The sequence below is a fragment of the Tachypleus tridentatus genome, chromosome 9 (genome assembly GCF_004210375.1).
Source record: "Tachypleus tridentatus isolate NWPU-2018 chromosome 9, ASM421037v1, whole genome shotgun sequence".
NCBI lineage: Eukaryota > Metazoa > Arthropoda > Merostomata > Xiphosura > Limulidae > Tachypleus > Tachypleus tridentatus.
The window spans coordinates 21,255,365-21,278,634 of NC_134833.1; the positions used below are offsets into that span (position 1 = coordinate 21,255,365).

The following is a 23,270-nucleotide window of genomic DNA, read 5'->3' on the forward strand; positions in this document are numbered from 1 at the left end:
GTGACTAGCTACCTTCCTCCTAGTTTTTAATCTGTAAATTAATGACAGTTAGCAAAGATAGCCCTCATATAGCTTTGCACAAAATTCAAACCAAACCATAAGGAGTATAATTTCAAATTAATTACCTTACTTGTCAGGTGGAAAAAAATAAGTGCCATAAAATACATTTAAAAAAAATTTAGAATTTTATACAGTTTATCTTGTGCATTGCACAATTTCACCATTTCATATTTTCTTATTTGTATTAATGCATACTGTATTAAAAAAAAATGCTATTTTGAATGCCCTATTTCTGAGCTGTTTATCAGTGCCAATTTTTACTGCATACTTTGTGGTTTCTATTCTCCAAGTTCTATGTATGCACCAACATGTATCTGCTAGTTTATTAATGTTCTTGACAGTTTCTACTTCTATGGCTGTTTAGCCAATGTTAATGCCATGTGGGAGTTCACAGTTTTTCTTTTAAATGTTTGTGAGCCCAGTTCATGTATTTATTCAGCTGTTACAAACAATCTGAAATGTTTTCCAAAATCCCAGTTTGATCAGACCACAAGTAATACTTGTTATTGCTAAGCTTAGTTAATGTACCAGGAGGAATAGATTGGTTGTGTGTACTTGTGGAATCAGATTGTTGGGAAAATGATGCTTTCTGAATGGTTTGCATTGAAATAGGGTAGGGGTGAGCTTGTCTGCATGGATTACAAACTCAAATTTAAAGCTATATAGTGGTGAAGGTCAGGGTAAACTTAATGCAGAAAAAATAAAATATGGGAAAACACTTGATGACCAAAGTAAAGAAATTGTTTTAGGGTTAGCTAAACTGTTATTATTTGAGTAAAGTTTAATGAGATCAGTGTTTTCTTTATGGACTACAGGTTAGGAAAAACTATCCGTATTTCTTCAACATTACTACTGAAGCAAAATGACTTCCAAATTGTATGGAAAAGATCTTAAGGAATATGACGAATTTGACATAGATGACCTCTTGGCCAAACTAAGCCCTGAAGAAATAGAACAACTGAGCAATGAAGTAGATCCTGATGTGAGTTAGTTTCTGTAAAATGTTTTATTATGTATTTTAGATATTTTACCAGAGAACCATACAATGTGTGGACGCATACTTAAACAATCATTTAGTAGGAAAATATATTGAGTAATAAGTAAGTTTTAGGCTCAACATTTTGTTTGAATATGTTCGATTGAGGCATTTAATCCAGTTTTTCTACACAAACTCAAGAAACAAATATTAAAAAGTATGTGATATTTGTTTTTGGTCTTGTAAATGAAACATTATGTGTTGGTATGTTCTGTACTTTTAAATCATTTTAGTTCTTGAAGAAGTTCAGAATATAGGAAAGCCTTTAGCAGTAGGCTGTAGTAACTATAACAAGTAGAAATAAGAAACTTCATGAAGTGTAATTTTTTCTTGATTTTTTTAATTTGACGTGATAGATGTTTGTATAAATTATTTAAATTAACAGAAGTTAGCCTGAAAGTAACTTGTTATATTAGTTTAAGATTCAATAAGAACAAACTGAGAAGTTTAACAAAACAATAAGGCTCCTAAACCAGATAATATCTCTCCAAGGGTTTTTAGGGAGGTTAAAAATTGGATATATGAGCTACTAAGTTTTTTTTTTCATTTCTTAAACATTGGGCAGGTACCAGAGAATATGAAGTTAGCTAATGTGAGAGAGGTGATAAAAATTCTCCCAATAATTTTAGACCAATCAGTCTTGCAAGAAAAGGTTTGTAAACTCTGTTAAAAGATGCTTTGAACAAAGTTTAGAATTTTATTTGTTATTCAGTATGGTTTCACCAAGGAAAAATCTTCTCTTACAAATATTTTGACATTCTCTGAAAATGTTACTGCTTATGTAATGTGGGTAAGGGTGTAACATAATATATCTAGAAAAATATTTATGTAAAAATGGCTGGTTTGGGTTGAGAAAATTTTTTATGTGGAGGAGCAAACAATGTTTCGACCTTCTTCAGTCATCGTCAGGTTCACAAAGAAAGAAAGAGGTAACTGGCTGCTAGCTGACCACATGTTTGAAGTGGGTTGTGTAACTGAGTATAGGAATGTAGAGGGCATGCTCAGATGTTTGATTATTAATATAGGTATAAAGGTGTTCTTTTGTATTGGTTTATTTTGTGCTTGAGTTGTATAAGAAAGGCTTCTTTAATTTTTCATTTGTTTATGTTTGTTTCTTTATTTAGTATTTGAGTGTTTTCTATGGTTATGTTGCGTTTATTTGACTTGCAGTGTTTGAAAACGTGTGAAGGTGACTTTTTATGTTCTTTGAATCTGGTTTCCATTTTTCTACTTGTTTCTCCAATATAGAAGTTGTTGCAGTTATCACATTGTATTTTATAAACAATGTTGGTATGGTGTTTGTCAGTGTAGTTTTTACATTGTACAGACCTCAGTTTTGTGCCTGGTTTTTGAATAAATTTGGTATTAAGTGAAATGTTATATTTTGTCACTAGTTTTTCCAAATATTGGTTATTTTTCTGCTGATCTAGGGAATATATGGTATACAGCAGTATATGGTTTCGTGATTTTTTTTAAATCATGGGATATATTTACTTTTGTTAGTTGGTTTTGCTTTCTGTCTAGGTGTGTGCGTATAATGTTTTTCTACGGTTTGTGGAGGAAACTTATTGATGTTGATGAAGTATTGTTTTATTTTGTCTAATTTATTGTTCATTTTATCTGGTGAGCATGGTTTTATGGCTGTGTTTATTTGGTTACTTAGTATGTTGAGTTTTTGTATTATTTCATGTGCTGAGTCCCAAGGAATGTATAGTCCAGTATGGGTGATTTTTATTCCTATATTAATAAATATAATCAAACATCTAAGCACACCCTCTACATTCCTGCACTCAGTTACACAACCCCCTTCAAACATGGTTAGCTGTCGGTCAGTTACCTCTTTCTTTCTTTGTGAACCTGACAATGACCGAAGAAGGTCGAAACATTGTTTGCTCCTCTACATACAAAATTTTCTCAACCAAAACCAGCCATTTTTACATATATTTTTCTCTACAAGTGGGTTTTCTTGTCATCACTGATTAATATATCTAGATTTTCAGAAAACATTTGAAAGAGCATTGTAAAAATGCTTGTAAAAAATTCTCTGTAGGTTTGGAGGATAAGATAGAGGATTGGGTAGAAAAGTGACTGGATGGAAGAAAGCTAAGAGTTGTTACAAATGGAGTTTAGTCACACTGGAATAATGTCACAAGTGGAGTATTGTAGGACTCAGTCTTTTGGCCTTAGCTCTTTTTGATTTACCTCAGTGACATAGCCCCTCGGAGTGGATTCCTGTACGTGGTGAGGGGACCTCCCAGGGAAGGTTCTGTTCTTTCAGTTTACCTCCTCTGAGATCTAAACATCCACTCAAGTGTTTGCTGTGCGTGGTGACCCGTGAAGGGGAGGAGAGGATCCTGGTGGTTGAGGGGTCCAACCCTAACACACCACTTTGGCCTTGAATTCCTGTAGACGGGCGGCCTTTGGGTGGCCCCCCTTGGGTCAATTGGCTGGTCCACTTGAGCTAGAGTGAACCAAGTACCAATGTTGGAAGTTCTCAACGGGTGTTATGGACATTGTGTGTGATGCTGGAGTTTGGGTTGCTGCAATGTCCTTGCATGACATTATAGTGTGTCCCCTCGTAGGGCTTCATGGTGGGTGGGGTCAGTGGGTACCGAAATTTTCCTTTTTTTCCTATGAATCCACAAACAAAAAAATTTAAATAAAATAGTGAAAAAACAGTCAACAGGTAAACGACCACGTCTTGGAGACTCCAAGCAGCAATCTTCAACAACTGTAACACCTGTACCCCATTTTCTTATATTACATTCCCTTTTTTATTCAGAAAAGACTAGAGGGACTTGCTGGCTCTCCAAAGTTAGTAAAGAAGCTTCGATCTGGAGACATATTGGTTGAAACATCCACATCCCAACACTGAACTCCTCTTGAATTCAAAGGCAATTGGGGATGTACCTATTGAGGTTACCCCTCATGCTACCTTGAATTAATCACGAGGAGTTATTTTTGAGAGGGATTTGAAGAACATCCACGAGTCAGAGATTCTCGCTAGTCTCTCCACTCAAGGAGTTTCTGCAGTGAGGCGCATCTCCACTCACAAAGACGGAGTTACACTGCTGACAAATATCCTCGTTTTGACATTTACATCACCACATGCACCTGCCACCATCAAGGCAGGTTATCTAATTTGCAGGGCCACGATGCCTATGAATGTCACACGGACCCACGTTGTGTCAACTGCAATGGTTCCCACCCTTCCTACTTTCATTCCACAACTAGAGTGGGGGTGCAGAAAGATCTCTCTGTACCTCCAAGAGAATCGTTTTCAAAACAAATGAAAAGCCTTTTGACCTCCATGGTTAAAAAGGTTGATGAATCGACTTCTACATCCATCTCTGTTCCTCCCATACAGTCCAACAAATCTAAAGATCTACATCCTTCGGTTTCAAATACAGGCATTTCTTCTGATACATCTTTTACTCCAACCCCACGATGCAAAACAATCATTTGTTTACGTTCTCAGTCACTGGAATCCCCTTCCAACAACAAAGACCTACCCAATTGACCCAGGGCAGGATCCATGGAGGTCGATAGACCTCCTCTGAATAAGAACAGTAAGGAAAAAAGATGTGGTCGTAAACAGAAGGGTTCTCCAGCCATCCGTGTTTCCTTTGGTCATACCATCACTGTTTGTTCTCTCTACCTGTCACCTGGAGAGACATGTGATCAATCAGACCTTGATGCTCTCGTTGAACAGTTGCCATTTCCATTTCTAATCCTGGGGGACTTTAATGGACATCATCCCCTCTGGGGAAGTGCTGTTATTGATAGGAGGGGTTGCTCTGTAGAGCGTATGCTCTCTGATCACAATCTTTCTCTTTTCAATACTGGTTTTTCCACTTATTTTCATGCACCTGGTCAGTCCTTTACCGCTATTGATTTCTCAGTTTGCTCCCCTTCATTATTCTCCCATTTTTCATGGAGGGATGACAATTATCCACTAGGAAGTGATCATTTTCCAATACTTTTGAGAGAGACTGTCCGTTGTCGATGCCAACCTACCCGCGTGCCCCGGTGGAAGCTGGATCAGGCAGACTGGTCCACATTCACTGCTCTCGCAGAACTTGATCCTGCCATAATGAATCAGCCATCAATAGACGACTGTGTGGCAGCAGTAACTGACTGTATTATACAAGCAGCTGCTCACTGTATTCCTAAAACCTCAACACGTTTCCACGATATTCTTGGCCGTGGTGGAATCCTGCTTGCCACTTGGCATGGAAGGCTCAAAAACGGGCCTGGGATACTTTCCGTAGATATCCCACACTTTCGAACCGCATTGCTTTCCAATGGGCCCGTGCACATGGTAGGTGGGTAAGACGTCAAAGCCAGAAGGAATCTTGGATTCAGTTCACAACTAGTATATCTTCTACCACCAGTTCTAATGTCATATGGGACAGGATTCGAAAGGTCAGTGGGCACTACAATTCTGTCCCTTGTGTACTGAAGTGGACTACAGTGAACGGCTTTAATTTTTCTCTCTAAAACCGTTTGCATGCACTTTTGCTGCCAACGGGGTATCCACCCTGATCCTGAACTCCGTATTGGTGAAGTTTAGCTGTCAGTGGTCCCTGAGCCCAAGTTCTTGGGGCTTATCTTTGACCATAAGCTGACCTTTATACCACACTTAAAGCAGCTACAGTTCAAATGCACAAGAGCACTGAATATTCTCCGTGTCCTCTTTACTGCTAGTTGGGGAGCGGATAGATGTTTTATGTTAAAGATATATCGTGCTCTTATTCGTTCAAAATTTGACTATGGCTCTGCCAGACCCTTGGCCTTAAAGATGTTGGATCCCATTCATCATCAAGGACTTCGACCCTGCACTGGGGCTTTCTGCACCTTCGCTGTTTGCAACTGTCTTTACTGTATTCTTCGAAACTTCACTCCTTATTAAAGCATCCCACATGGGGATGTGTTTTTCTTCCTCAGTGGGCTTTACTTTTTCAAAACAGACAATCTGCCATTGCTCCTTTTGGCCTTCGCATCCAGGTGCAATTGGATGAATTGGGTCTCTCCTTGGAAAACATTGCAGAATCCACTGGTCTGTTCATCTCCCCATGGCTTATTACAGCCCCCAAATGTGACCTTTCTTTTAGTCATCTGAGAAAAGCAGATACTCTCGATTGGAAGTACTGTCTTTTATTTACTGAACATCTTTTGAACAATATTTCCATTCCAATTTATACAGATGGTTCCAAATCAGGTGACTCTTCTGTTGGCTCTGCCATGGTTTGTTGCAGTTTGGTGGTTGCGCACAGAATCCCCTCTACAGCTTCTGTGTTCACAACTGAACTGTATGCCATATTTCTTGCCCTGGATCATATTGAAGCTGAGCAGTACTCCAACTGCACTATTTATACTGACTCCCTTAGTTCTCTACTGGCCCTGGAATCACTACATGTTGGCTCACACCCTGTTCTCACTGATATTCAAAACCGACTGGCCCATTTCTCATTAACATCTACTTCTATCCAGATTTTCTGGATACCAGGACACGTTGGTATTCGCAGGAACGAGCTTGCAGACACGGCAGCTAAACCTATCTGCTCCGGCACTATCACCACTGTGCCTATTCCGTACATGGACTATGGTCTTGTATTCAAGGCTCGGCTCCGTGCCAGCTGGCAGTCCACTTGGAGTGAGCAATGTGACAACAATCTTTTTCAAATAAAACACTATATTGGGCTTTGGCCGTCTAGCTGCCGTAAGGTTCAGAAGGAGGAAGTTGTTCTTACTAGACTACACATTGGTCAGAGTTTTTTAACTCATTGTTTTCTTTTATCTGGAACTGATGCACTAGTGTTTAACACCCAAATCACTGTAAGCCACATTTTACTTTCCTGCCATCGTTACGACTCTCAACGATGGCACTATTTTAAACACGTTCTGTCCCAGGGTTTATCTGTAACATTGGACAGTGTTATTGGTGATGGTGACACTGTCCACCTTGATAAAATTTTTAATTTTTTAATGGCCATTAATCTTTTTAACCTCATTTAAGTGTTTGATATTTATTCATTACACCTTTTTAATTGTGGTTCCCTTTTCAGAGTCTCAATCTCTCTAGTTCAATTTGACGTTGTAAAATGGTCAGAACATTAAATAACTCGACACCAGGACTAGAAAGACCAACTTCAGGTGACTAACGCTGCTGTTTGAACTATCCGTTTGAACTACCCGTTAGTTGTTATTACACTTTTGCTGCATGTTATTTAACACTTTTATTACTTTACCTTTTAGTACTGGCCATAATGATACATAACCTGGAACCATGACTGGAAAGGCCAACTTTAGGTGACTGATGGTGGTTCTTGTACTTACCTGTTAGTCTTCCTGGTGGTTTATGATCATTACCATTTTGCTAGAGAAAGTCCTTTACAACTTCTCTTACTCTGCTTTCTCTCTTAACATTGTAGACTTGGTGTCAACATTGGTTTTATACTTTTTCTGTTTTTCAGTGATGTTTTGTTTTACCTTCATTCCCTTTTATATATTTTACTACATTTAATTTATTTTTACCTTTTTACTGGACATTTGGTGCAGATAGCCTAGCTACTTTGTGCCATAAAACACTAAATCATTCAATCAATCAGTGACATAGATGAAGGAGCAGTCAATAAATTACTTTACCTTGCTGATTAAGTTAATATCTTGGCTGTTACTGGCTGTGAAGAGGATGCTGCTGATTTACCAAATTATTTAGATTATTCAGTGAGTTGGGCAAATAAATAACAGATGAGTTTAATTATAATAATTGCAAGATAATGCACATATGCTGTTATAATTTTAAATGAGTATAATTCAGGTGGGAATAACCTCAGCAGTATTATGAAAGAAATGAATCTTGTTGTAATGGTTGGTCAATCTCTTAAGCCATCCAACAGTGTGTTGTTGCTAGTGGTAGGACAAATAGCATTTTAGTTGTATTTACAGAAATACTGAATAAAAGTCTTAAAGGGGTATAATTGTATAGTATAATTTCATTGTATAGGTTATTGGTTAGGCCACATTTGGAATTTTGTGTTTGGTCTTGAGTTTTTTTACCCTATAAAAGACATTGAATTGTTGGAAATGATTTGCAGAAGGATTATTAGAATAGTGCCTGGGGTAGGGGGATTGTCATATGAGGAAAGGCTGAGATCTCTGAAATTGTTTTATATTGAAAAAAGAACAGTTAGGAGGGATCTGATTGAGATGTTTAAGATTGTAAAGGGAATGGATAGTATTGTTGCATTATCATTTTTGAGACTTAACAGTGAGAATAGTGGGACAAGGGGACAGAAGTATAAATTTTGACAAGGTGAAAGTTATTTTCAGCTAAGACAGTTCCATTTTTTCTAAGAGGGTGGTTGGCATTTGAAATGGGTTGCTTTTGGATGTTGTAGAGGCAGTGGATTTAATTGAGTTTAAGAAAATGCTTCTTAAGTGTATGAATGATACAAGAGTGGCCTTAAGATGTTTTAAAATTTAATTTCGTTTAGAGGATGAAACAGCAAAAATGTCCCTAAATATTGTTACACTTATTAATGATAACACACTTTCCAGTTGAAAAAGGAGAACAAAACCTCATATCCAACTCAAATCATTTAAACACTTAAGCCTTTCTTTAAACTTATGTCTACCACTTTGAAGGTAAGCTGTTCAATGCTTGATTACCTTATTGAAGTAAAACTGTAAGTTCAAGTTGATTCCTTTCAGAATCTGTACTGGTTCATTTAACAACCTGGAACACCTCAATTACATTCCCTTCCAGTTTTGTGTTGTGTTTTTCCCCAAGATAAAATAATTTCAAGAACTTCTTGTACAATAGCCTTTCCATCCTATGTATCATCCTAATAGCTCACCTTTAAAAAACATTCTGTCCTTAAAGTAAGAAGCCTAAGACTGAAATGATTCAAATAAACACTTACCAGTGACCTAAACTATAAAATTGTAACATCTTCAGATTTACTTTCAGTATTTCTATAAAAATTATCCCAAATCCTATTTGCTCTACCACTAGACAACAACTCTACCTTAAGACACTGATCAATACATTAAGAACTTTTTCTTCCATAACCCTTCATAATTTTACTTGTTTGATTTATGGTAAACCACATGCATCACTTTGCATTAAATTAAATTAAAAGCCATCTCAGTTATTTACTTAATTGAGGAAGTGATCTAAATCCTTTTATGAAGCAACAGAATCTTCCTCACAACCAATCATTCTTTGATCCAATGATACAATAACCAAATTTTTAACAAGGCTTTTGCATGGCATCTTGCCCAAGTGCTCTTTTAAAATCTAAGTATATTAAATTTAGATCGTAACCCTTATCAGCATTAGCAGTACCTCATAAAATAGTATTGGGATATTAATTTTTGTCTCTAGTGAAACCATGTTGATTATCCGACAAAATGTTAAACTTTGTTAACTGATTTTACAAAATATCTTTTATCAGACTTTCAAATACTTTTCCTGTTATTGATGAGGCTGTTAGGCCTACGCTTATCTGGACAATTTTTTTATTGCCTCCATCAAGAAAAAGATTTAACGTTAGCCAGCTTTCATTCTTCTACGATTAGTCTTTTAAAACCCCAGAGTAGTTTATCATGCAGTCCTGTTGGGAAGGTTAAAGTGTAAGTGTATGATTTTCCCCAGAAAATTGTTTGTTGTTGTTAAAGTGTGATCAGATGATTTGATTCTTTCATTACCATGTAAGGTTAGCTTGAAACAAGAAGAAATTTAGAATAAGTTAACATAAGAGAAATATTAAAAACAAAAGTGAAAATTCTGCAGTTGTTGAACAAGTAACTTATACTGCACATATCATCCAATAGGGAAAAAAATGGTGATTTTGGCTTAACTGAATAACATGTCTGCTAGAAGTATTAGAGAAACAATAGGACCAATGAAATGCAGCAAAAACAACATTGTTAAATAAGGATGAAGGGTTAAAAATAAATTGTGTAGATGTGATCTTTTTTTAATTGTAAGCTAGTAGTCACATGACTATCATGGCTGTTTTACTTGTACATCACGCAGTAACTGTTTTTCACAATCCCGAAGATGATGTAAAATGACGTTGAGACACACTGACTTTTACAATCACTGATTGGTTTAAATAAAGATTTTGATTGTGTATAATGAGATGCTATTGATTCTGACCTCATGTTTCATTTCTTTATATAAATATTGTTTGAAGACCTATATGTATTTACACAGAAATGCATGAGGCATAAAAATAAGTTTTAACATTTCTCTTAGTCTTAAATAATTTTATATTTTAGCAAATTATAGCTTACTGTTAAACTATTTAATAATGTCTACTTTAGATGCCTTAACTTTAGCATATATCAGTTTTAGGAAAACAACTAAAATAATTTGAACATCTCTAATTTCCCAAACCTCTACTTACGTGGATAGAGGAAATCTCATTAACCAACTCATGTTTGTCACTTGTACCTATACTTACATGGATAGAGGAAATCTCATTGACCAACTCATGTTTGTCACTTGTGGTTCATGAGTTTTAATTCTTTTGAATTGTTTGGAAGTTCCTGTAATATGAATATTGTAGAAATATTTTCAAAGTTGTCATACTTAATGCTGTACATTACTGAATGGCTTCATCAGTGAAGTATTGTAATAGTTTTAAATATGGAATTTTACTTAGAATTATGATATTTGGAAGTATATGTAATTAGATCTAATCTTTGATTTTCTTATTTATGTTGACAAATAATGTATTTATTGTATCTGTGTATACATATTAATATATACAGTTATTAGTAAAATTAATTACAGTGAAATTGCGTCACTTGTGCATCCTGAATATACGGTAAAACTGTCTTCCCTAGCTACAGTGTACGTGCACACGTACGTAGCAGTGACTGTTCCTGGGTGCTATTTTTAGTTTTGCAGACATTGCAAAAAAATGTTATTTTGGTATTTAAGTAGAAAATAAAAAGAATATATAAATTAAGCTATGGTGTAGAATAATGTACCTAGATGATTTTATTTAATAACTTGTGGTTATACACAGTGAATTAAAACACATGCATACATGCACTTGAAGACATTTCATTATATGCTTTGATGAAATGATTGAAATTATAAATTTTGTATATTAACTTCATTTTGGTCAGTTAACAAATAGTAATATTTGCTCAGTTAAACCTTTAGGTGATTCATTTTCCAGTCTCAAATTTCTAACATATAAATAAAACCTTTTATAAAAGAATTCTCATCTGTGTCTCTAATGGAATTTTAAACATTCAGACTTCATGAAATTTATTTAAATTTAATTGATTAAAAGTATAGAATTACATGTTCTACTTACTTTATTTAACAGGTGAGTGATAATGAACAGATGGTGATGTTAGGTTGAAATTAATTTATGATGTTGTACATATTATGAGATAAAAATATATTTGTATGTGAACATTGTTGATTGTAACATCTTTACTAAGTACAAAACGTGTCCAAAAGTCTGTACTCCAATAGGTTTATTCATACAAAAATTGCTGGTCTTTGTGAACCACTTACTACTTGTGTTACTTTTAACTGATATGGTTGAGGACTTTTTAACATTAAATGTTAGCCATTATCAGTTGATGCTGCTACCTGCAACATTCCCACTGTTTAAGGGTTAACTGCTGTAAAAATTTACTAAGTGCTATAAAGAACATACTTGTATAATATTTAATTAATAAAGTTGTCTTGTGCAGAGTAGAAGTTAGCATTGTTGTTTAGAATTCAAGTAATAGGGTAGAATACATTGTGGATATTGAAACAAAAGTTATTTAACCAACAGTACAAACTATCTGGAAATTTGTGAATTTGCCCTTTATACTTAAACATTCTGTAGTTTTATGAATAAAATAAATTTTAAGCTAAAAAACTTAATGTTTATGTTAATTATACTTCTAATTTACAGTACTTTGTTAGTATAATGCACAGGTACATCATGTGTTTATGTATTTAAATTAAATTATTGATTTTGGAAAATACCCTTTTTTGCCCAAGTCTGAATTTATATTAGGTTACTCAAGATAAAGTTCTGTGATTATAAAGAAATTGTTGGAACATTTTGGATATTTAAACAACCAGAAACAAAATTGTAATAAAATGAACTTTGTTTTTATTTAAAACTTCATTAAATGTGAATATTAATGTTGAAACATTAATGCCACATTTCATACAGTTCTTGTCTTGATAATATAACAGCAACAAGACAAGCTCTCTAGTTCACAAGCTATTCTGAATAATGAGTAAAATTCATTTTAGATAAGAATAATATATGTAAGGTTTAAAAAAAATCTTTACCCTAATACTGTGTTGTGACATAAATAAAACTGATGAAAAATTACACTTCATCAAGTTAATCCAGCTCATAAAACAAGTGTTATCAAACACTTTCATGATACAAGTAGCATTTTCATTACTACTAGTCCATGCCAGCTGGAATACAACATAGTGGTTAGGGCATTTGATTTACAATATGTGGACCACAGGTTTAAACCCCATTACTGATTATGTTTACTCTCTCTTTTTTTTTACCTTTGTTGCATTATGAAGTGATGATTAATTCCACTATTTATTAGTAAGGTGTGACCTAGAAATTGATTGTGGATAGCATTAACTGATTACATTCCTTGTAGTCTTGTTTCAACATTAGGGACTACTAACTCGGGAAACCTTCAAATAGTTTTGCACAAAATTTAATAACAGCAAAAAAATGTTTTTAAGCCACACTGAAGAGCCCTGGTATTTGGTGAGTGTTCGTCAGAAATGGATACAGCAGATGTGATATGGTTGACATATCGTATGCTTTTTTTTTTGGCTTTATACAAATTATTTTAACTTTTTTTTAAAGGATTCATTGTTACCTCCCAGCCAGCGTTGTAAAGACCAAACAACTAAAACTCCCACAGGTCCGTTGAATAGAAAGAAACTGTTGGATTATTTAGAAAGACGTGCTAAAGAGGAAGAAGATTGGCCAGAAAATAAACATTACGAACCTGGGGTCAAGCGAGGTGAGTGTATCTCAGTTTCTTCATCATAGAAAAATATTGTATTGTAACAGTGAAATTGCAGTCCTTGCTTAAAATTGGCATTAGTCAAGTAACAAACCACCATTATAACATTCTGAACAGTTATAAAATAGTAAAGTAACTTAAACAAAACTGGAAAGTGTATGCAAATTTTATTTAGCAATATTAATATATTTTTTTTATGCATTTTGCATGTTTTAGAAATATGGAAAAAAATTTGTATTTACAGCCATGATAAATTGTTATGCAAGTATAATTAAGTGAAAAAAATGATATATTCTCACCACAAATATACATACAATGTTAAAATGAATTACATGATTAGTGGTTATCTGCTGTTTTGATATTTATCTGATCACAGATGTATCAACTAAAAATAAATATTTTGATTAAAGAAATTATTATTTTTTTATCATTATGCAAACTTACATTTAAGTTGGTTTGTTATGATAGAAACAAACTGCAGTTGTTAACAGTTTTATTAGATTATTTAGATTTGATAATTTTCCTTCATGATGTAAGGACAGTTTTCATTTTGAAAATTAACTTCAGAAAACATGAAGCATATAAAAAAAAATCTGTATCTTGTAAGCTAAGTATATTGTTATAAACATACAACTTTTTTGGGTTAACAAATGTTATAATTATCTTTTGTGAATAATTTAAATTTATTTATTAATATTACAGGTAAAGTGTGGATTCAGAAAGAGAAACAAAGAACTAAAGATGATGATGACCTTGAAGTGGAACTTGACCTAGATGAAAACTATGAAAAAGCTCTTATAGGAGCAACAGAAGCTGAACTGGTGGACTTGGCAGGTAAAGAAACTTGACAGATGCTCGCATCTCTTACATCATGGTTACACAACTGCAATTTTGTCTTTCATGTGATGTATTGCTCGTACGTCAGTGGATCAAAAACAATCTCTGCTCTTCAGTCATAATTCAGATTTTACTTTAAAGTTGGGATTGTGATGAAAAACTGGTTGAAGGGAGGTGGGTGGAAAAATATTTCAGAAGTCTGTGCCTGTTTGAAACTTGTTTCTAAAAATGTAAAATTCAAATTATTTAGTCTTACCTGGGAATACTGGAAGCCAGAAATGCTTGTATTGTAAAAGATGAGAACTGGAGAGAATGAAAATTATACTGCAAAATGATTATAAGTTACAGGACACAGTTTTTCTCAATGTAATAAACATGCAGCCAAGTAGAGTAGAGTATGATTTGGAACTAGAAATAAAAGTTGAAATGGAAGCTTGGGAGAGTGGAGAACCAACCTCGTAAAAAAACTAAATCCTTTTAATTTATAGAAAAAAGGCAATGGTTATTTGATAAAATTGTTTATGAAGATTTTAAGTTTGCTTAATTCGTTGTCATTTTTCTGACAGTAGCATGCAAATCTTTATTGTTTTTGTGGAAAATAAAAAAAAAATGGTTAAAAGATTTTGAAACTCCTTAAGAATATTTTTATTTTTTGTAAATCACCATAAAGTTTCATTCTTAAATTTAGTGAATAACAGTTTTAAAAAATACTGAATTTTGTAAGATTTATATGTGAAACAGTGTAAGAAATACAAGTTTATAATGCAAAAATTTGTGTTTGTTTTCTGGATATATAAAAAAAACATTATGAGCCTTTTTCTTTCAGCTATTTTGGGCCTTCACAGTATGATGAACCAAGATCAGTACTATGCCTCTCTTTTGAACAAAGGCCAGAAAATTGGTGACAAATTTGAAAGTATGTATCTATATTTGTATTACTGTTTTTGTTCAGAAATATAATTTTTTTTCATGTAATAAAATGGTATTGATGTTATATAGATGTAATGTAGGATAGCTCATATATATAACTATACCATTTATATTTTCTAAAATTGTTTACTAAAGTTTCTTTTTCATGATTTAATATTTGTCATAGGTGCTGAACATAATTTTGAGGTACTAATCCTAAAGGCTTTTGTTAGGATGCATGTTTGCATAACATCTATTGAAAATGCAAATGTTTTATTCTCATTTTATTACTATGTGATAGATCTTCTGTGAAGTGTGTAACTTGTATATGGCATTCTACACTACCTGTGTGTAAATCAAATAATCCAACATGTGGAATTTGCAGTTAAGATACTGATATATAATTTAGCTTTACTATTAGGGTTGTTATTTTTATTATGATTATGTTATGCTGGTAATACTGACATTGAACTGTCTAAAGCTTAAAACCGTTAAACTTCCAGTGATAAAGGATTATATAAGTGAAGAAACTCCAAAAGACAAACTTTACAGTTGAAGTGAGTTACATAGAAGGCAATGGGCGTTCCAGACTGGTTCAAGCTCTTTAAGTACTAGCCTCTGTTCAATAGAAGGCAATGGGTGTTCCAGACTGGTTCAAGCTCTTTAAGTACTAGCCTCTGTTCAATAGAAGGCAATGGGTGTTCCAGACTGGTTCAAGCTCTTTAAGTACTAGCTTCTGTTCAATGGAAGGCAATGGGCATTCCAGACTGGTTCAAGCTCTATAAGTACTAGCTTCTGTTCAATAGAAGGCAATGGGCGTTCCAGACTGGTTCAAGCTCTATAAGTACTAACTTCTGTTCAATAGAAGGCAATGGGCATTCCAGACTGGTTCAAGCTCTTTAAGTACTAACTTCTGTTCAATAGAAGGCAATGGGCATTCCAGACTGGTTCAAGCTCTATAAGTACTAGCTTCTGTTCAATAGAAGGCAATGGGCATTCCAGACTGGTTCAAGCTCTATAAGTACTAGCTTCTGTTCAATAGAAGGCAATGGGCATTCCAGACTGGTTCAAGCTCTTTAAGTACTAGCTTCTGTTCAATAGAAGGCAATGGGCATTCCAGACTGGTTCAAGCTCTATAAGTACTAGCTTCTGTTCAATAGAAGGCAATGGGCATTCCAGACTGGTTCAAGCTCTATAAGTACTAGCTTCTGTTCAATAGAAGGCAATGGGCATTCCAGACTGGTTCAAGCTCTATAAGTACTAGCTTCTGTTCAATAGAAGGCAATGGGCATTCCAGACTGGTTCAAGCTCTATAAGTACTAGCTTCTGTTCAATAGAAGGCAATGGGCATTCCAGACTAGTTCAAGCTCTATAAGTACTAGCTTCTGTTCAATAGAAGGCAATGGGCATTCCAGACTGGTTCAAGCTCTTTAAGTACTAGCTTCTGTTCAATAGAAGGCAATGGGCATTCCAGACTAGTTCAAGCTCTTTAAGTACTAGCTTCTGTTCAATAGAAGGCAATGGGCGTTCCAGACTGGTTCAAGCTCTTTAAGTACTAGCTTCTGTTCAATGGAAGGCAATGGGCATTCCAGACTGGTTCAAGCTCTATAAGTACTAGCTTCTGTTCAATAGAAGGCAATGGGTGTTCCAGACTGATTCAAGCTCTTTAAGTACTAGCTTCTGTTCAAAGAAGGCAATGGGCATTCCAGACTGGTTCAAGCTCTTTAAGTACTAGCCTCTGTTCAATAGAAGGCAATGGGCATTCCAGACTGGTTCAAGCTCTATAAGTACGAGCTTCTGTTCATAAAGGAAAAGAAAAATGTACATCTGGTATTAGTGTTAACAAAATAATTTCTTTAGGAAAAATTCAATGGTTAGTTTAATGTTCTTGTGTTTTGATATATTTAAACCTTTATTTATAATTTGATTCTTCATGAATAAAAACAATTTCTGTAAGCAGTGTGATTATTTTTCATGTGGTTTTCCAATTCTTCTAACAGCTCATAATTGCTTTCAGATTCGTGTAATTCACAATTTTTTAGGCATCTTGCAGACACTTTAACCTACTTAACCAGTATACTTACTAATTACTATTTATATTTATACTCGCTAATTACTATTATGCACGCACCATTATTTCATTGGCTGAGTAATAAGTCTGAAGGCTTATAATGCTAAAAACTGGGTTTCATTAACTTTTGTTGGGCCGAGAGAGCAGACAAGCCATTGTATGGCTTTCCAGTTAACAATAAACAAACAAACTAACTTCTTTTACAGGTAATGCTAGATGAATTTTACTGAATGCTTAATTTGTCATGAATCCTTGGGCAGTTGTAATTGTAAATCTTTGTGTACATATTTTTGTTTTCTTTGACTCTATGATCACGGTGAGGTGAAAGTGCCTATGTTGAGGACTTGTAAAGAGTGCCATTCAACTTAGTATGAATCTGTAATAAGACTTAATCAGTGTTTCATGTTATTCTACATTGCTGATTTCACAACACACTGTGTTAAGAGCATAGGAAATACCAGATACAATATATAGCGATGTTGAAAACAGCTTCATGCCATTCATCAGATTCTAGAGACTATGTAAAGTATACATTGAAAAGTATTTATTCTTTGTACGCTTGCACTTCAGCTTTTCAGGGTGTTAATTCAGAATGACTTTATTAATTCACAAGCATTTCTTTAGTACAGGTACTTTTATTAACATTTGATATTTTGTGTATAAATTTGTATCATTTACTAAGAGCTTGCAACTTTTTGTGGATATAAATTACAAATTCAGAACTATAGTCAATATTATTTCTTCAGTCCAGGTATGATCCAGTGGATCAACCTCATTCATGTTCAGTTCACTTTTTTTTTGGGCTATGTCGATTTAACCTAAAAATTGACCCTTAGAGTTTTTCATGCTATAACTTTCAACATGTTTTGTGTATCTTCACAGAAGTTTACAAGCTTTCAGTAATCATCAAAGAGTCCTTTGTAGACAAAAAAAAAATTACAATTTTCATCAGAAAATTTGACATTATACGTCATCACTTTTGTCTACTCCAAGTGCAGTGATTTTCGTGTTAAAATTAAACGTACTTTCATTCATCTGAAAAAACTCAAATTTCAATTGTTTATTCTCTAAAACTTCTTAAATAAATTTCAAGTATGTTTTTTAGTAAAACTGTATTTGTTGTCTTTCTCTACCATAAACTGTATAAAAGGTAGATCAAATTGACCAACCTTGTAACCACCAAAAAAATAAGTGAAATAAACCTGAATTACCCTTTTTCTTTTCAGACTGTAACAGTTAACTACTTTTGTTTATCCTAAATAGCTTAAATATCATAACACTATACATCTGATTGTACTTTATTTTATTGTCCTTTGAACTGTAAACTAATATTCCTGCCATAAAACTTGTAAGTTGCACACAATAGTGAAGCTTAAGTTACATTATGTGATTGCATAATGTATGTAGTATTTGCATGTTGCTTGTGAGTGTACCTTGCAAAAATGTTAGTTTATTTTACTTAATCTAACCTGAATTTTATAATTGTTAAATTTTATTTACTTTTATAATGATGAAGAATACACATGAAAAACAAGAAATAAAGGACTTATGTTGACTGTTGATGAATCTTAACTGTACCTTTTTTATACTAATGGCACTACTATACTAAATAATGTTTAACTAATTAAATAATATACCAATGATCTAGGAATTCAACAAAATATACAGTTTTCTGTGTAGAAAACAATGTAATATTACATGTCATTTGATAAAATAAAATACTGACTTTGTTATAAATAGTTTAGCATTAAATGTCCAAACTGTTGACAGCTTCTGAGAGTATGTGAGTGTGGAAAGAGGGTTCTTGTTTTCTATTTTATGGATCTGTAACTAAATATGAATGAGGTTGATCCAGTGGATCAAGAGTAGAAAAATTATGCTTTACCTGAGATATTGTAAAATTATAATGAGTAATTTATGTTAAATGTTGTTCTTGGAGGAGATGCATATATAACAAATGTCACAATTATCATATTAGGGAAAAGTAAGGAATTTTTTAGGATATTGCATTATAAAATTTAAGGACTTAAAACTTACATAACATTAAAATTAAAATCAACTACATTTATATGCAAGGTTTATTTTAATATTATGATAAGAAAGTAGTATAATTGAAGTTTGAATGTAACCCACAAAAACCTTGACATGTACAGGAAAAGATGCCCATAGTGAAAGTGTTAAAGGGGTTTACATATTTAAAATGTTGTGAATTACCATTTCAAATGTATATTTATTGTTATAAACAAACAACATTTTTTGTAATGTTTGGTAGCATCTTATTTGTCAACAAGACATGCTTATATTTAAATATTTCCTTGTGCTAAATGTAATAGACTTTGTAAATCATTTTCACAAGCAGTAGCTGAACAATTGGATACAAGGTATGATCCTAAGGTTTAATTGTTTTGTAATAAAAAGAATCATTTCATCTAACATATTACTGATATTTCAAAAACTGAATGTGTCGTACCTTACCTTCATCTAATCAGGCTGAATTTTGTTATCTTTCAAAGCAAATTGTTTTACTTCTGTTTGGATTTAGATTGGTTCCTTATTAATTAATATATTTCTTTAACAATTTCTTTTGTAAATGTTACCAGGCAGTTTAATGTTTTAATGTTGAGAGATGGTTTTGGAGGAATTTTTAAAGCATGTATTTACTGGTAAAAACAAAAGTACAGTTTCTATGAAAATAATTTATGTGAAACCTACCTGATTGTTTGTGGAAAAGCTATAATACAGCTGATTGAGCAACACATTTACAGGAATCGGTGAAAGGTAGTTTTAAAGGTATATATCAGAAAAGTATTTCTAATACACGTGTGATAGAGCCAGCAGTAAGAGAGCTAATATCAGTGATGCTATGTGAGTTCAAGGAAGAAAACTTGTTTGTTTTGCAGATGAAATTTGAGATTTCTAACCAGTATGATTTGTGTTCTGCAGGTCTTGTTCATGCCACTCAACCAAAGGCTCTTGGTCTCGAACCAGACAATGATACTGATGTAGACAAGACTTTAGAACAAGTTGCAAATAATGACCCAGTCCTTAAAATACTGAACTGGAATAACATTAAGGTTAGTCAATGTTCAATAAATTATTAGTATGAGCTCAGAGGTAATGTTAAAAGCAGAATGTGTGATAGCAAAAATTAGAAATACGTCCCTATGTGTTTTGTTACAGAAGTTAAAATACTTAGAAATTGCTTCCTTTGATGTGGTACAGTACATTTTTTAAAGACTTGTGGTCTTTGGAAATGCACTGTACTATGTCTTAGCCAAGTTAGTCTTCAAAAATATATTATGCTAAGTTTTTTGCTAACACATGTCCAATTAGTTACAAACACGCTATAGTTATTGACAAGCTACAATATGAATTTATCTTTTTACATACAACATACTTTACCAAAAGGTTTCTAAATTTTGTGAAGATATGTTAGTAAATGCAATACAGCTTCACAAAAATGGGATTGGACTGGTGCCATTAATGTTGCTTAAAGGTCTGTGTGAAAATGCACCCAGAAATAGTATTTGTGTTGTCTTTTTCTAGTTACACAGAAATTAAGTTCACAAACGGTTTTTTTCTCTCTTTTTGTACTTTGTACACAAAAACGTTGAAATGTTACAAATATGGGGTAGATCTAATTTTGATCCAGCTTCATGTGTGTTGTCACAAACCTATTTGATATAGCACAAACCTAGAAAATTGGCTTATTGTCAACTATATTATATTTAGCTGGAATCTCGCATTATGAAGAACAAAAATACTGTAAGAATACAGTAATATCTCGGTATGCATGTATTCCATAAACAAAGTGTTAGTATAATAAGCTTTGGATTTTCTATTATTATTTTACACAGAAAGCTAAAAGTAAAATAAAATAATAAACAAATATACTGAAATATATAAATAATAAATGTACTGATCTACAGTTCATATAAACAAAAATGAAATTATAATGTATGGATTATTAAGCATTGTACATTGAGGTGATCATATGTTTAACATTTGTCTCAGTTGTCAGGTTTTATGTGTTGGGTAGAATTCTTTATAGTGGGTGTTTTGTGAAGCAGAGGAAGGGAAAAAGACCACACTTCATTCCATTTCACCAATGGACCATCATTGTTGATGAATCCTGCTCTCTCCCCTCCAACACACACATCTAACTCTACATACCTTCTTTCATGTCGGTTTTTAATTTTAATAGTGTAGTATAAAATTGTATGATTTTTTCAAATAAATTGTATTTGTTTATAGTGTGAACTTGTGAGTCACGAAGTGTTAAGCGTGTGGAATGGCGAGTCACGAAGTGATAAGTCATTCAATATATGATGTTTCAGTATATGAAGAAAGATGCATCTTCTTTGATATCAACATATAAATGTATATTGTAATAGATCTTAAAACCAAATAAATGATTTTTGTTTTATTTAAAACATGCAACCTTAACTTCAAATTAATTTCTTTTGAAAATGAGTCCATTTTATTGGTAATAAAGAAACTGTATAAACATATTGCTTTTACTATTTAATTGCATTCATGGTTCATATCAGTTACAAATTCATGCTGACTATTTAGAAAACTAACAGTTGTATAAAATTGTTATTAACTACTTGGGTTATAAAACTTTTTTGTAAATATTAGACTCAGAAAAGGAGTTTCTAAAACATCTGTCATATCATTTCCTTTTAATTCAAAATTAGAAAGTTTAGCAAACATTTTAATAATTGCATTAAGTAATCCCATTAACCTGTGTACTAGAAATGTGAAGTAATTAATGTTTTTGATACTTTAGTGAATGGGACAATATAGATGGTTTTGTAGATAGTATAGTTTCTTACTTGTAAAAGGTGGAAAACATTGCTTTGTTTATTCATACAGTAACATAGATTGTTAAAGTTGAGAAATGGATTTATTTTTGTAGAATATTTCCAGAGAAAAGTTCCAGCGACTCTTTAAAGGGCTGAAAACAAACACAAACTTAGAAGTACTGAGTTTGGCAAACACTGAACTTACTGATGGTCCTGTAGAGGTATGATTATTTCTCTGAAATAGTTTTATCAGTTTTCATCATCTTTTTGAATACAGGAAATCGCATAGTATTCTTTTACGTGATAAGGTAATTCTGTTGTGTCGCTTATATAAATAATATATAAATGTTCTGTAATATGTTTAGATTCCTTATAACACCACTGGTCTTTTTCTGCAATACTGTGTGCATACAAGTTTTGTTTGTTTGGGTTTTGTTTTTTTTTGCTGTTTCTCTGAGTGTAAATTCATATGGTTCAAGTTATTTTGTCAATAATTATAGAAGCTGTTAGGAGCTTCTAATAAGTCTGATTGCTCTACCATGTAATGCAGTACACTTTAAAAGTAACCAATAGTTACAATTATAATATTACCTTTGGTCCTCAAGGGAAGTACTGTTTTTGTTGTTGTACAAATGGATGTCTCCATGTCAAGTGTGTTTCTTGCTAACAAAACATAAATTTTGAGGACTTTTTTTTTTTTTTTGTAGTTATAATGGTTGTCTCTTTGCTTTGCTGGCAAAACTTTATATCTTTCCTAGGTATTTTCTGAAAAGAAAGCCGAATTAGCTTTTGACTTTATCTCTAGTATTTTATGCTCTTGAATGTTCTATTTGTGTAATGCAGTTCAAAATCCAATGTTTTATATTTCCAAAATTTGTTTTACATTTTTTATGCTTTATTATAGTCTTTCAAACACACACACACACACACACAACCAATATCCCTGATTTATATCTGTTTTACTATGTTAATATCTAACTAATGCTGTTTTTTACTTGATTTGTTAAATTTTGAGAAAATAAACAAAAATAAATCATTGATGTCGAGAAAACCCACTTGTAGAGAAATATATATGCTGACAATGACCAAAGAAGGTCGAAATGTTGTTCGCTCTTCTATGTAAAATATTTTCTCAACCGAAACAAGCCGTTTTTGCATATATAAAAATAAATCATGGAGTACGATCATATACATCAAACGTTCTCGTAGAGAAACACAAATAATTAATAATTATTAAATTTACTGTTAAGGAAAAATAATTGTGGCTATAATTTCACCAGACAACCTTTGTCTTTACTGCATTTCTCTGTAATTTCATTTTTCTTACTTTGTTCATTATCTTAACTTCTTTATGAACTCTGTTTAAAATGATTTTTTTTGAACAGTGTCACACTGTAGGACACTTTTAATTACAAGAAATATTACTATCTTTTCTTTCTCAGTTTTGGTATAATATTTTTTTATTATACTCTGTTGACGTGCAGCAAGTGAAGAATTATGTCTTTTT

The 23,270-nt window shown here is 33.0% G+C and overlaps 1 protein-coding gene across 4 annotated transcripts in view; it reads left to right on the top strand.

Annotated features, from left to right (window-relative positions):
* The window catches only part of LOC143224834 (tropomodulin-like), a 31,376-nt gene that overhangs the window by 1,940 nt on the left and 6,166 nt on the right, over positions 1-23,270 (top strand). For all 4 annotated transcript variants that reach the window (XR_013013463.1, XR_013013462.1, XM_076453190.1 and 1 more), the window contains exons 2-7: positions 876-1,042; positions 12,976-13,135; positions 13,841-13,972; positions 14,802-14,891; positions 19,899-20,029; positions 21,877-21,984. Coding sequence is in view for 2 of the 4 variants with exons in the window: in XM_076453190.1 (XP_076309305.1) it covers positions 923-1,042; positions 12,976-13,135; positions 13,841-13,972; positions 14,802-14,891; positions 19,899-20,029; positions 21,877-21,984 (741 nt within the window). In the remaining 2 variants the exon portion in view is untranslated. The remainder of the gene's footprint in view (positions 1-875; positions 1,043-12,975; positions 13,136-13,840; positions 13,973-14,801; positions 14,892-19,898; positions 20,030-21,876; positions 21,985-23,270) is intronic.